At 37.1% G+C, this 13,138-nt stretch overlaps 2 protein-coding genes across 2 annotated transcripts; both read left to right on the forward strand.

The window, feature by feature from the left end:
• The first annotated feature begins 5,976 nt into the window (after window positions 1-5,976).
• LOC126690352 (uncharacterized) lies at window positions 5,977-7,277 on the forward strand. Its single transcript, XM_050385457.1, has 2 exons — window positions 5,977-6,340; window positions 6,427-7,277. Exons 1-2 carry the CDS (start codon window positions 5,977-5,979, stop codon window positions 7,275-7,277), a joined length of 1,215 nt encoding a protein of 404 aa, XP_050241414.1.
• Window positions 7,278-10,468: 3,191 nt separating this feature from the next.
• Window positions 10,469-11,510, forward strand: LOC126690353 (uncharacterized). The gene is made up of 3 exons (XM_050385458.1): window positions 10,469-10,485; window positions 10,551-10,996; window positions 11,092-11,510. Exons 1-3 carry the CDS (start codon window positions 10,469-10,471, stop codon window positions 11,508-11,510), a joined length of 882 nt encoding a protein of 293 aa, XP_050241415.1.
• Window positions 11,511-13,138: the final 1,628 nt, after the last annotated feature.

The following is a 13,138-nucleotide window of genomic DNA, read 5'->3' on the forward strand; positions in this document are numbered from 1 at the left end:
GCAAGTTAGGTCCTATCACGTGAAGGATTAGTGACTAATCATGCACCAGGAAATATTTTATTGATGTACAAAAGCTGCATGAATAAACAAAGGCCTCAATTTTAAGCATTTTCTTCTCTAAAGCCTGGTAACTTCAACCCCATAAAGCTTTGCTTTGGCATCTCAATTAGATGAGTAGATTTTACTCTTAATGTTCCAATTGGACTTAATTTCTGTACATAGTGGGGGAATCTTTGTTGAAAGTTGTTGGATCGTGAGTTGGGTTATTCCACTTTAAAACCAATTGATGGTTTGTTTTTAGAGTGGTTGTAAAGAGTTGAATTGTGATCCCTCAACAATCTTTCTCTCACAATGACACTCCCCCCAACAATCCCTCCCTTACAATGACATTCCTGTAACTCGAACTCATTACCTTGGCTTTGATATTATTTATTGAACCATGAGCTGTGCCATTTCACCTAAAAACCAATTAGTGATGAATAAGACATACTAAAATCTTTTATGGCATTTGACATCACGCCCTGCGAGCTTATTTTTAAAGTGATTGTAGGGAGTTGAATTGTGATCCCAACTAAAGTGAATGTTAGATATGGTGGTATAAAATTCAATCTATTTATTTTAAATGGATGGATAGGATTTTAGAATTTTATGGATGAAATTATCCTAAAAACTTTATAAAATCTTAATTCTTATATAGCAAATCAATCCACGAGTTGTCTTGCTCATTGTTCATGTATCTTCCACAAGATTCAAATGTGTGAAATAATTTATATGATAAATTAACTACAATTTTGGGGACCTTTTTCTTGGATGGCAATCACAATTGTTATAAGAAAATTTTGTAGATTATGCAAGTCGATTGTTAATTTTCTTAATTTCTATTCTTCATGGGCCTGCGGCATATTGTGTAAACACATATTCTCTGTAACCAAGGTTCTCAAAATCGGGATCTTATGTAGGATCGTAGGAGGTAGGTGGGATTGTGGATCGTAAGATTCTACATATTTTCAGATTTAAAGCAAAAAATATATTGATAATGACTTTGTATGTTGAATAATCATATAAGTTATGAATTCAATTATAAAAAAATTAAGATTTGCATCATATGATGTAATTTGCATGTCATACATCGCTACGTCTATACTAACGAAACAAATATATTTAAGTTTTGACCTAATGTATCTAAAAAGTTCAATAAATGTCTAATTAGCAACTAAATACCAAAATATTTATCAACACATATAGAAAATATTTTTCAAGTTTAAAACCCAAAATAAGTTAGAAAATGGAAACTGGCTAACTAAAATATGAAATCCAAAAGCAAGATGAATATTATGGTGAAATTAACATTTAATTATTCTCATTCTAAGGCTCGTATAACCACCATCCTAAATTATCTATGTAGACATTGTATATTTGTATACTAGAACTGTAAAAGATATTAAGATACAACTTCACACTCAACTATTCAATTTATACCACTTAGAAGCAATTACAGAGCATGCTAAAAAAAAGTCAATCAATCAATATATAAATACAAGCATAACAGATAAAATTATATATAAAAAACATTTTAGTAATATTAGAACACAAATTAGTATATTGATCAAACAAATTTAATAACATTATAGCTTAAAAGGCAGCGAAACCAATATCAAATTCTTCATTTAGAAATGATGAAACATTTCTTCATTTTGAATACAAGTGAACTAGAAATTAGAAAACATTTACTTAGGTTAACATAATTTTATTAAAAAAAAGAAAAAAAGTCATACAATCACAACATGGAAAAATAAAAACCCTTGAAGATTTATCAAAACAAAAAATTTATCCCATTATAAAAAAAAAGGTAAAAAATTATGTTTTGGTAGGATTGGTGGGATCGATAGGATCCATCCTACTTACGATCCTAGTGCGATCTTAAACGTTTTGGTGAGGTGAGATCGTAAAATCGTGCAATCTTATGATCTAAATCGCGATTTTGACAACCACATCTATAACACTGTTCATTTGCTTTGTATCTTAGATGTTTTATTGTCAATTGTTGGTAATGGGTTTACAGTTGCAATCATTTATTAAAAGGAAATTTGGCGTGCGTCTTTTATGCATGCATTGGCTATTGGTAAGGTTAAAACTATTTTGTTTAAAATTTTTTAAAGGATCTGATTGTTTGTTTGGGGTAAAATTGGTTGAATTGACTTAATTTTATTTTTTAGTTTTGCTATTGGTAATTTTTATTGTTAGGCTAATTTTTTTGAGCTTGTTAATTTATTTATTTTAGATTTATACATTTTGTTATGGCCATTAAAAAGATTAATAATATTGTTATGGGGAACTAAGTGTAATTTTATTGAAGCAAATTGTTAAAATTAGTATATTAGTAAAAAAAAAAGTATTGTATTGTAGATTTGTATTAAAAAACAAAAAAAAATTGGCCCCCCAAGTCAAAGCATAGCTATGTCCCTACATGTTGCAGGTAGTATTGTATTGTAGATTGGTATTGTTTTTATTTTGTGAATAAAAGTATATCCGATTCTAAGTTCTTGGACGCTAGAGCTTAGGGCTTCGCCCCTAGACTCGGCTCTGTAGTATTTGTGTTTCATTTCTCTTAGAGAAAGAAGTGGTTTCTTCCTTATAGTAACACTGTTACTAGTAGGCCTTGGGGGTCTTCCTTTTGTGGGGTGGGGAAACAGGTTAGATTAGGGATGGAGGAGTTAACTTGCTGATGCGATAACTTGTCGCTATCAGTGAGGGAAGGACATAAAGTGATCTTGTCTAAGAAACGTCATGGGTCGGAGCATGTATTGGTAGTTAAGTTCTACACTAAGTGAGCTCTAAACATGGAGGTGGTGGCTCACACCTTCCATCCTCTTTGGAGAACAAAAGAGAGTTTCCATATTATGAATACAGGGAATAATCTTTTGCTTTTTGACTTTGATTTGGAAGTTGATGCCAAAAGGTCATTCTTGGTGAACCATGGTTTTACGATAGGCATTTAGTAATCTTTCAGCGTTTTGATGGCAGCAAGGCTCTAAAAGACATTGAATTAAAGTTCTGTTGCTTTTGGATTCAAATACATGATATTCCATACAAGTTTATGTCAGAGGAGACCGCAAAGGAAATTGGCAAGACAATAGGGCCTCTCATTAATCCACGCGATGCTTCTAAATGGAAGGGAGGGACGTTCTTACGCGTCAGAGTGAGGATTGATACCACTCGTCCTCTCCGTCACGGAAGGAGAGTTACCTTTGAGGAGGGACTAGAATGGTGGGTCTCCTTTCAGTATGAAAGACTCCCCAACATTTGTTTTTGGTGTGGAATGTTCTTGCACGATGATAAGGAGTGCAACATCTAGTTAAAAAGTAAAGGCTCTCTCACTGTGGATCAACAATAGTTTGGGCACTAGATTAGAGCAAATCCATTTGGCTCGAGTAGAAGATAGACCATTGAAGTGAAAGGTTTTGATTCAAGTAATGTAGAGAAACGCGCATCACAATCAAGACCATGAAGGGAGGTGGAGCAGCAAAGGAGTAGTGGCCTTGAATATCCTTTACTAACTTACGATGGAGGAAGGAACGGTGGTGGAATGGAAAACCAGTTAGTGATGGAGGCGGCGAAAAACTTTGACCAAACCCAAACAGCTTCACAAGCGGAGTCCGTGATTAGGGGGATTTCAAATGCAAACAATAAGACAACAGATTTTGAGGCAGTTATTGAGGAGATAGATAAGGACCTATTAGACATGCAACCAAGCTCAAATCCCACTGTTGCGGAGATAGTACGTGAGATTAAAGGAAGATCTTCAGAGGAGAATAAACATGGGAATCCAGCATACATGGGGGAGGATTTTGAGGAACATTTAAATGCTCAGATAACTCAGGTTTTAGGGAGTCAAAATAAGGATGCTGAATTGATGGGATTCACGATAAGATGGAAGGCAACTGACAAAATTGGAAAGGGTGCCAAATCAGGGAAAGGCAGACCTTCAAAAGTTTTGGGTAAGAAAGGAAAGAAGGTTATTGGGCCCGTAGCACAAAAGGAAATTAAAAAGGGTCAGTGGTCTAGATTGACTAATAGGCCTAAAATAGATGTAATGGAGGAAGTCCAGAATATAGGGGATGGCCCAAAACGTAAGACAAGTGAGAAAATGGACCAAGGGGAAGTAAACATAGATAGGGAGAAAAAACTAAAGGTGGAGAAGGAAACAAAAAAGTTAAGTGCGTTGTTTGCTACACATTTAGGATTGGCGGAGGTTGCTAAGCAACCCCACTGGGAGCAATGAGTCTCCTTAGCTAGAACTGTTGAGGGCTTAGGAACCCTCAGACAGTAAATACCTTAGAAAAGGCTATTAGGATAGAAGATCCCACTATAGTTTTCTTGATGGAAACAAAGTCAAATGTGGAATGGATGAAAATAGTATGTAATCAGTGTGGTTTTAAGAAAAGTTTTGTAGTCCCTAATGTGGGCCTCAGTGGTGGATTGGCTTTGTTTTGGAAGAGTGATATCAAAATTGAGATGCATAAATCCTCCCTGTCTCATATTGATGAGTTGTAGAGAGGGGGTGACAGATTTGGTCCTTGGCACCTTACGGGCTTTTATGGAAACTCAGATACTTCTTTGCGAATAAATTCATGGAATTTACTTAAGGAATTAAGCACTGTTTCTCAGCTACCTTAGACAGATGTGTGTGATTTCAATGAGATAACTTGCTCTATGGAAAAGGAATGAGGAGCACCAAGGCCGAACCATCAGATGGCCCGGTTTAATAATGCTATTAACTTTTGTGGCTTAAGAGAAGTGGGCTTTGTTGGGTCTAAGTTCACGTGGTTGTATCAGAAGAGGGATGGGACCTAAATACGTGAAAGACAAGATAGGGCTCTAGCGACCTAGGAGTGGTTCTTGCTATTCCCTGCGGCAAGGTTGTTCCATAAGTCCTCTGTATCTGATCGCAGTCCACTGCTCTTACATTTTTTGAACAAACCTAAGAAGGGGAAGAAAAAGAAGTTGTTCCGTTTCGAGTCTATGTGGTTCGGTGATGCAAGATGTGAGTAGGTGGTCTTAGAGGCATAGAGTGAAGGTCTGTCTTCTACTTCAAATTTCTTGATTGTGTGGTGTCTGGAATAGTGTAGAACGAAACTAGAAGCTTGGAATAAGACCGAATTTGGGCATGTAGGGGTGAAAATTGCCCAACTACAGAAACATCTAGAACTAGGTTGCACCGACACGCCATTTTTGGCGCTGTGTCGGTGTCTGACACCGGAATGGGGACGATGCGCCAGATTCCGGTGTCCGGCGGTGTCCTTTTTTTTTTTTTTTTTTTTTTTTTTTTTTTTTTTTCGCTTCTTAGACGCGGCTCTGACACGGCGCCGACGCGGTTCTGACACACCAGCAGTAAAAAAAAAAAAAAAAAAAAAATCACAGATTTTGACAGGTGGACTTATCAATACTGTTGATTCTGTGATAACCCTAAAACAGTAAAGCATGTTTAGAGTCTGAAAATTGAAAGTTGAAACCACACATCTCAACTCTCAAGTTCTTCTCAACAGTCAACCCACCCTCCCTTTGTCGCTGCTGCTGCCCTTTGTCCCTCACCGGAGTTAGATCGGGCTGATTGGCGAGCTCCGACATCGACGCCGTGCCTTCTATCCCTTCCGATCTCTATCTCTATCGGCGCGAACAACAGGTCCGATTCTCTTCTCTGTTCTCTCTTTTTTTTTTTTTTTTTTTTTTTTTTTTCCAGATGTTAATTTTGGTGAATGGGTGGGTGTACTATTACTCACTTATTTATAACGCGTTTTTTTTTTTTTAACTGCTATTGTGGCCTGTGGGTGCCCTCTGTCGTGCCCTTTGTCCTTTTTTTTTATTATTATTTTTTTTATATTAGTTATAACTTATAATTTATAAATTTGTTTTTGTGTGTCCTGCTATAGTTTTATTTATTTATTGAAGTTAAATATTGTAGGTAATTTTACTAAAATGAATACTGAAAATGAAAGTGAGAAATCATCAGCTGAGACAGCTGCTGCTCCTCTATGGAAATATGTTACTAGGTTAGAAAAAGCAAGTGTTGGTGGTGAGAATGTTTCTTTCAAATGTAACTATTATGAAAAAACTTTCAAGGGGTCTTATTCAAGGGTGAAGTCACACTTGTTAAAATTGCCTAAGTTTGGAATACAAGCATGTGCCAAGGTTGGAGATGAGTATCAGAATGAAATGCAGAAATTAGAAGATGTGTTTGAGGAATCTTCGCGTAAATTGAAGAAGCCTAAGCTAGTGTCTTTACCAACTGATTCTCCTACTAGTCATAATTTGGGCAGTAGGGAGAGTAGTACAGCTACAAGTCATCCATTTTTTCCAAAAAAAAAAAAGGGGTTGGGATTTCTCCTTTGGATAGGGCTTTTAACAATCAATGTTGAGAGCAATTAGATTCTCTTATTGCTAGGACATTTTATTCTACTGGTTTACCCTTTCACTTTGCTAAGAACCCGTATTGGATTGAGATGATCAAGTTTGCAGCTAATAATAATTTAGTGGGCTATATTCCTCTAGGTTACAATAAATTAAGAACAACTCTGTTGCAAAAAGAAAGGGCACATATTGAGAAGTTGTTGAGGTCAATTAAAGACACTTGGAAAGAAAAGTGTTTAAGCATTGTAAGTGATAGGTGGACAGATGTACAAAAAAGGCCACTTATCAATTTTATGGCTACATCACAGAAAGGGCCAATTTTTATCAAATCCATTGATGGTACCAAAGAGTACAAAGACAAGCACTTCATTGCTGACTTGTTTCTAAAGGTCATTGGTGAGGTTGGGCATCAACATGTTGTCCAAATTATTATTGATAATGCATCTATTATGAAGGCTGCAGGATCTATTGTTGAAGCTGAATATCCTCATATATTTTGGTCACCTTGTGTTGTGCATACTCTCAATTTGGCTTTGAAGAATATATGTACACCTAAGTACTCTTTGCAGAATGAGGTTGCATATAATGAATGTAACTGGATTGCACAAGTTTCAGATGAGGCAACTTTCATTCATATTTTCATCACAAATCATTCTATGAAATTAGCAATTTTTAATTCATATTCCCCTTTGAAGTTACTTGCTGTTGCTAAAACACGATTTGCTTCAATAATCATCATGCTTAAAAGATTGTTTCAAGTAAAACAAAATCTTCGAAATATGGTCGTTAGTAAGGAATGGATGTCATATAGAGAAGATGATGTAGGAAAAGCTCAAACTGTGAGGGATTATGTTTTGAATGATTTGTGATGGGACAAGGTTGCATATATTTTGAGATTCATAGAACCTATTTATGAGATGCTTTGAGTGGCTGACATAGATGTACCTATTCTCCATAAGGTGTATGAAATGTGGGATTCCATGATAGAAAATGTGAAGAAAGAAATATACCAACATGAAGGCAAGGAAGACTATGAGGAGTCTCCATTCTATGATGTGGTATATAATATACTCATTGAATGGTGGACTAAAAATTGCACACCACTTCATTGCCTAGCCCACTCCTTGAATCTGAAGTAATTTTTCTATCTCTTTAATCTTTTCGTTTATATTCTTTAGGCATTTCCAAACAAATAAACTAAACTCATTAGTTGTACTTATTTATTTGCTTTTAACTAGGTATTATACTAGTAAATGGATTGAGGAAGTCAGAGGTCATGTTGCGCCACATAAGGATGCTAAAATTTCAGTGGAGAGAAACAAGTGCCTCAAAAGGATCTTTCCTGATCCTGATGATAGGCAGAATGTTAATGTGGAGTTTGGTTTGTTTTCAGCATTTAAGACTTATGATGAGGATAACATGGAGGATAGGTGGAACTACGATCCAATGCTTTGGTGGTCAACTTATGGGTCTACTTTACCACTACTTCAAACTTTAGCTCTAAAGCTTCTTGAACAACCTTGCTCATCATCATGTGCTGAGAGGAATTGGAGTACATATGGCTTCATCCATTGTATGAGGAGGAATAGAATTACTCCTAAACGTGCTGAAGATTTAGTGTTTGTTCATTCTAATCTTCGACTTCTTTCAAGGAGGAGGCCCGAGTACACTACAAGAGAATCTAAGAAGTGGGACATTGGTGGAGATAATTGGGACGAACCATTTGGAGGACCTGGGTTGCTTGAGATTGCTTATCTCACACTAGATGAGCCAGATATGGAGACAAGTATTGTTGAGAATAATGACTATGTTGATGACGATGATGTTGTTGACGATGATGTTGTTGTTCTGTGATAATCTTGAAAGTTTAAAACTTGTTATCCTTTTATGTTTTTAGTTTGATGTTGAACTTGTTATCCTTTTATGGTTTGTACTCTAAACATTTTATGTGTATTATTGTACTACTTTGGGTGTTAGTTTACTTATTTATAATTCTTACATAATTTGAATTCTAGACATAAATGTATTTTATGTCTAAAAATATTAAAAAATGTGCCTAAATATAAAATTTAATTAATTATTTAACCGCCGTGTCGCCGCCGTGTCACCACCGTGTCATGTCCTTATTTTTCAAAAATTGTCGTATCCCCGTGTCTGTGTTCGTGTCCATGCAACTTAGATCTAGAATGGTTGGAGTTGCAATCATCTTCCCCTGATGTGAACAAAAAACTCAAAGATACACGAGTGGAGCTCAATTGTTGGCTTGAGAAATAAAATGAAATGTGGAAGCAAAGGTCTCGGTTGAACTGGTTTTAAGATGGGGACCGAAACACACGGTTTTTTCATGCCAAAGCTTCTACTCGTTTTCAAAAGAATTTGATTAAAGAGGTGTTTGACTGTAACGAAGTTTGGCAGGAAGATTGAAAGGAAATAGAGAGGGTGTTTGTGGACTATTATACCAATTTATTCACTTCCTCAAATCCCTCAAATTTTAAGGATATTGTGAATGCCATTCAACCCAAGGTCACGGATGCTATGAATGGTAGATTGATTAAGGAGTTCCAAGCCAAGGAGGTGCACAGAGCATTCAAGCATATGTACTCACTAAAAGCCCTGGGCCTCGATGGTATGCCTTCCCTTTTCTTTCAACATTTTTGGTCTATGGTGGGTAATACAGTCACTAAAACAGTACTAGATTTCTTGAATTTTGGTATTTCCCCTCCAAAGTTTAATGAAACCCACATTGTTATGATTCCTAAAACAACAAATCCTACTAGAGTGACTGAGTTTAGACCAATTAATTTATGTAATGTGATTTATAAATTGGCATCTAAAACTTTGACAAATAGGCTTAAGAAATTTATGCCTTCTATCATTAGTGAGTCTCAAAGTGCTTTTGTGAATGAGAGGTTAATCACTGACAATGTTTTAGTTGCCTTTGAAATAGTGCATCACATTAATCAAAGAAAATGGGGAATGAAATGAGAGATGGCGTTGAAACTTGACATGAGTAAGCCGTACTATAGGGTGGAGTGGACATGTTTGAAAAAATTATGGAGAAGTTGGGTTTTCATCCAAGATGGAGAGGCTTAATGATGCAGTGTTTTTCATTAGTCACTTATGCCATCAGAATCAAAGGCAAGCCGAGTGAACCTTTTACCCCTTCGCGAGGCCTCCGTTAAGGTGACCCTCTTTCTCCCTACTTATTCTTGCTGTGTGCTGAAAGCTTGTCAGCCTTGCTTAAAAATGTGGTGTCTGAGGGAAAGATAGAGGGTGTTTCTATTTGTCGGGGTGGACCTAGTATCTCTCACTTATTTTTTGCAAATGATAGTATTTTCTTTTGCAAAACTACCACTGAGGAGTGTGATGCTCTACAACAAGTTTTGAACACCTATGAACAAGCATTGGGTTTGCAACTCAACCGAGCAAAAACCTCGCTCCTTTTTATTTTTATTTTTTATTTTTTTCTCAATCTTAACACATTTGAAAGCATTCAAGAAGGGATTAAATCCCAATTTGGGGCTCAGGTGATTAAACAACATGAGAAGTATTTGGGTTTCCCATTGCTGGTTCGAAGAAATAAGAAGAACACATTCAGAGAAATAAAGGAAAAGTTGGCAAAAAAGTTAGCTGGGTGGAAGGAGAGGCTTTTGTCTAAGGCCGGAAAGGAAATACTGATAAAAGTTGTTGCACAGGACATTCCTACTTATTCAATGAGTTGCTTCAAAATACCCGACTTTCTATGTGATGAGATGGCTAGCTTAATTAGGAATTTTTGGTGGGGACAATGTATAGAGGAGCATAAAATGGCTTGGATTAGCTGGGATAAGTTGTGTGCCCCTAAATCATGTGGGGGTATAGGGTTTAAACAACTAAAACAGTTTAATTTGGCGTTATTGCCGAAACAAGGCTGGAGGTTGCAGTTGGGTCGTGGATTCTCTAGTGTACAGAGTTTTCAAGGCTAGATACTTTCCTAATTGTGACTTTGTTCAAGCCGGGATAGGGACTAATCCTTCCTTTGCTTGGAGGAGTATTATGGCTGCCCAAGATGTAGTAAAAAATGGTATTAGATGACAGGTGGGTAATGGGTGTAGTATTCAGATTTGGAAAGATAAGTGGCTGCCTACTTTGCCCTCACACAGAGTTGTTTCCCTACCCTCTACCCTACCACCTGATGCCACAGTAGCCTCTCTGATTGATGCTGAAGAAGGAGTATGGAAGAAGGAGGTTGTCCAAAGCCTTTTTCTTCCTTATGAAACCGAGGTGATACAAGGAATAGCATTGAGCTCTAATTTGCTAGAGGATAGACAGGTTTGGGCCATAACAGCAAATGGACATTTCAGTGTGAAAAATGCTTACAAGTTAGCTGTAGAGATGAACTTAGGGGTTGCTTATGGGGCAGTTTCTGATGATAGTAATTTCAAAAAGTTTTGGAAGTATATTTGGAAGGTAAATGTTCCCCATAAAGTCTGCCATTTTACATGGAGAGCATGTAAGAACATTCTACCTACTAAAGATAATTTAGTGAAAAGGAAGGTCTTATCTGATGGCTGCTGTGACGAGTGTAAAGCTGAGGTGGAATCATCGGGTCATTTGTTTGGGCTTGCCCAAACACTTAACACATTTGGGCATTGGCAAATTTGACACCTTTGAATCTGAATCTCCATTTCAATTCTTTCCTAGACTTACTGTGGTATGTAGTCATGATAGCTAAATGGGAACAAGACATGATAGAGAAGATCATCATGATTTCATGGATGCTGTGGACTAATAGGAATGAAGTTAGGAATGGTGGGGTGAAGAAATCTGGGAAGGCAGTAATTCATGGTGCATTAAATTATTTAGGGGAGTATCAGTCCAGTCAAGCTGTCAAGATTATGCAAACAACGAAATGCCCTACCTCATGGACTCCTCCATCTCCAACTTCTTATAAGATCAACGTGGATGGAGCTATCTTTGTAGCTAATAAATCGGTAGGTGTGGGCATTCTGATCCGAGATGAATACGGTAGGCTGGTTGGGGCTGGCAGTAAAAAGCTAAGGTTGCGTTTGGTTCAATGTAAATCAAATTTCGAGTGTAAAATGAATGCAAGGGAAAGTTAATTCCCGTAACGAAAATAAAATCTAGGTATTTGGTTGTGCAATGGAAAATAATCCGAAAAACGATTTTCGGTGTTTGGTAACATTCTAAAAATGCTATTTTCCTACAATTTTTTTATATTTTCTCAGCATTTAAACAAATTTTATTATAGAAAATTTCAATATATACACTTAAAGAAACAAAAATCTGCTCAAACACAATTCATTAAACTAAAAAAATTTGGTCAAACTGAGAGAAGAAGGAAGAGAGAGTGATCAAAAACTAAGGGAAAGAGAGAGATCAATCATGGGTCATGGGCGACGAGATCGGGACGACGAGATCGATCATAGGCAACGAGATCGAGACGATGAGATCGGTCATGGGCGATGAGATTGAGACGACGAGATTGGCGGCAACGAGATCGAGACGACGAGATCAGTCATGGGCGATGAGATTGAGACGACGAGATCGGCGGCTCTGATGAGCTTTGGGTCGAGAACGACAATGACGGCGCCGATGAGCTTTGGGTCAAGAACGAGATCGGTTTTGGGTGGATCAGTCTTGGGTGGTGACGATCTAGATGGCGGTGTCGGTGCTGGGGTGCGATCTTGGTGGGACAATCTCGGCAGCGTGAACTTGACAGTGCGATCTCATCGGTGCGTCTGGGGTTGGGGCGTGATCTAGCTCACTATCTTCTCTCTCTCTCTCTCTCTCTCTCTCTCTCTCTCTCTCTCTCTCTCTTTGCGCGTCTGTGAGCTCGGAAATGATTTAAAGGTAAAATAGAAGCTGCATTCATTTTTCGGGTCCAAGGCCTTATTTTACGGTCAAAGTAAATGATTTTCCGGAAAACTCTATTTTCGATGCACAACAAAACACACGGAAATGTGTAAAAGGATTTGCTGAAATCGTTTGAAGCCAAAACAAACGCAGCCTAAGATTCCCCCTTGGTGCTATTAAAGCCAAAGCAAAGGCCATAGAATTTGGACTACAGTTTGCCAAAGATATGTTCATCTAGGACTTTGTGCTTGAATTTGATTCTCAAATCCTTGTTAACGCTCTGAAGGAAATGTCTCCACCTCCCACGGCAATGGATACTCTGGTGTATGGCTAATTGTTTGTATCATATAAGTTTAGGAAGGTAGTTTTCTCAAATGTAGGGAGACAAGGCAATAGGCCCGCTCACTTATTAGCCAAACATGCTTTTAGCATTGTTGATTTCTCTGTATGGATCGAAGAGACTCATTATTTTCTTGAACAAGCTCTTCTCCATGATGTTATTGTTGGTTTGAAGTATTAATGAAGTATGAAAGTTTCCCATCAAAAAAAAAAAAAAAAAGTATATCTGTTTACCCAAAAAAAAAAAAAACTATAAAACGGGAGCATCATGCCATCAACGTCAAAAAACATACTCGGATACAAGAATATGCCAAAAGGATATATATTATTACACTTAATTAAATTTTGATACCATTTTATTCTAGAATTTAATTCCTATATATGCTCATACCACCAAAATGTGGACTGACGCTATTACAAAACAAAAGTCTACTCTCATATTGATATAGTTTGACGAGAGACTATCTTGAATTCGAACCCTCGATTGGTTTGAATTTAATTTTCATTCACTTAAAGAGAGTATTTCATGTGTTGA

Source organism: Quercus robur, chromosome 6 (assembly GCF_932294415.1).
Source record: "Quercus robur chromosome 6, dhQueRobu3.1, whole genome shotgun sequence".
Taxonomy (NCBI): domain Eukaryota; kingdom Viridiplantae; phylum Streptophyta; class Magnoliopsida; order Fagales; family Fagaceae; genus Quercus; species Quercus robur.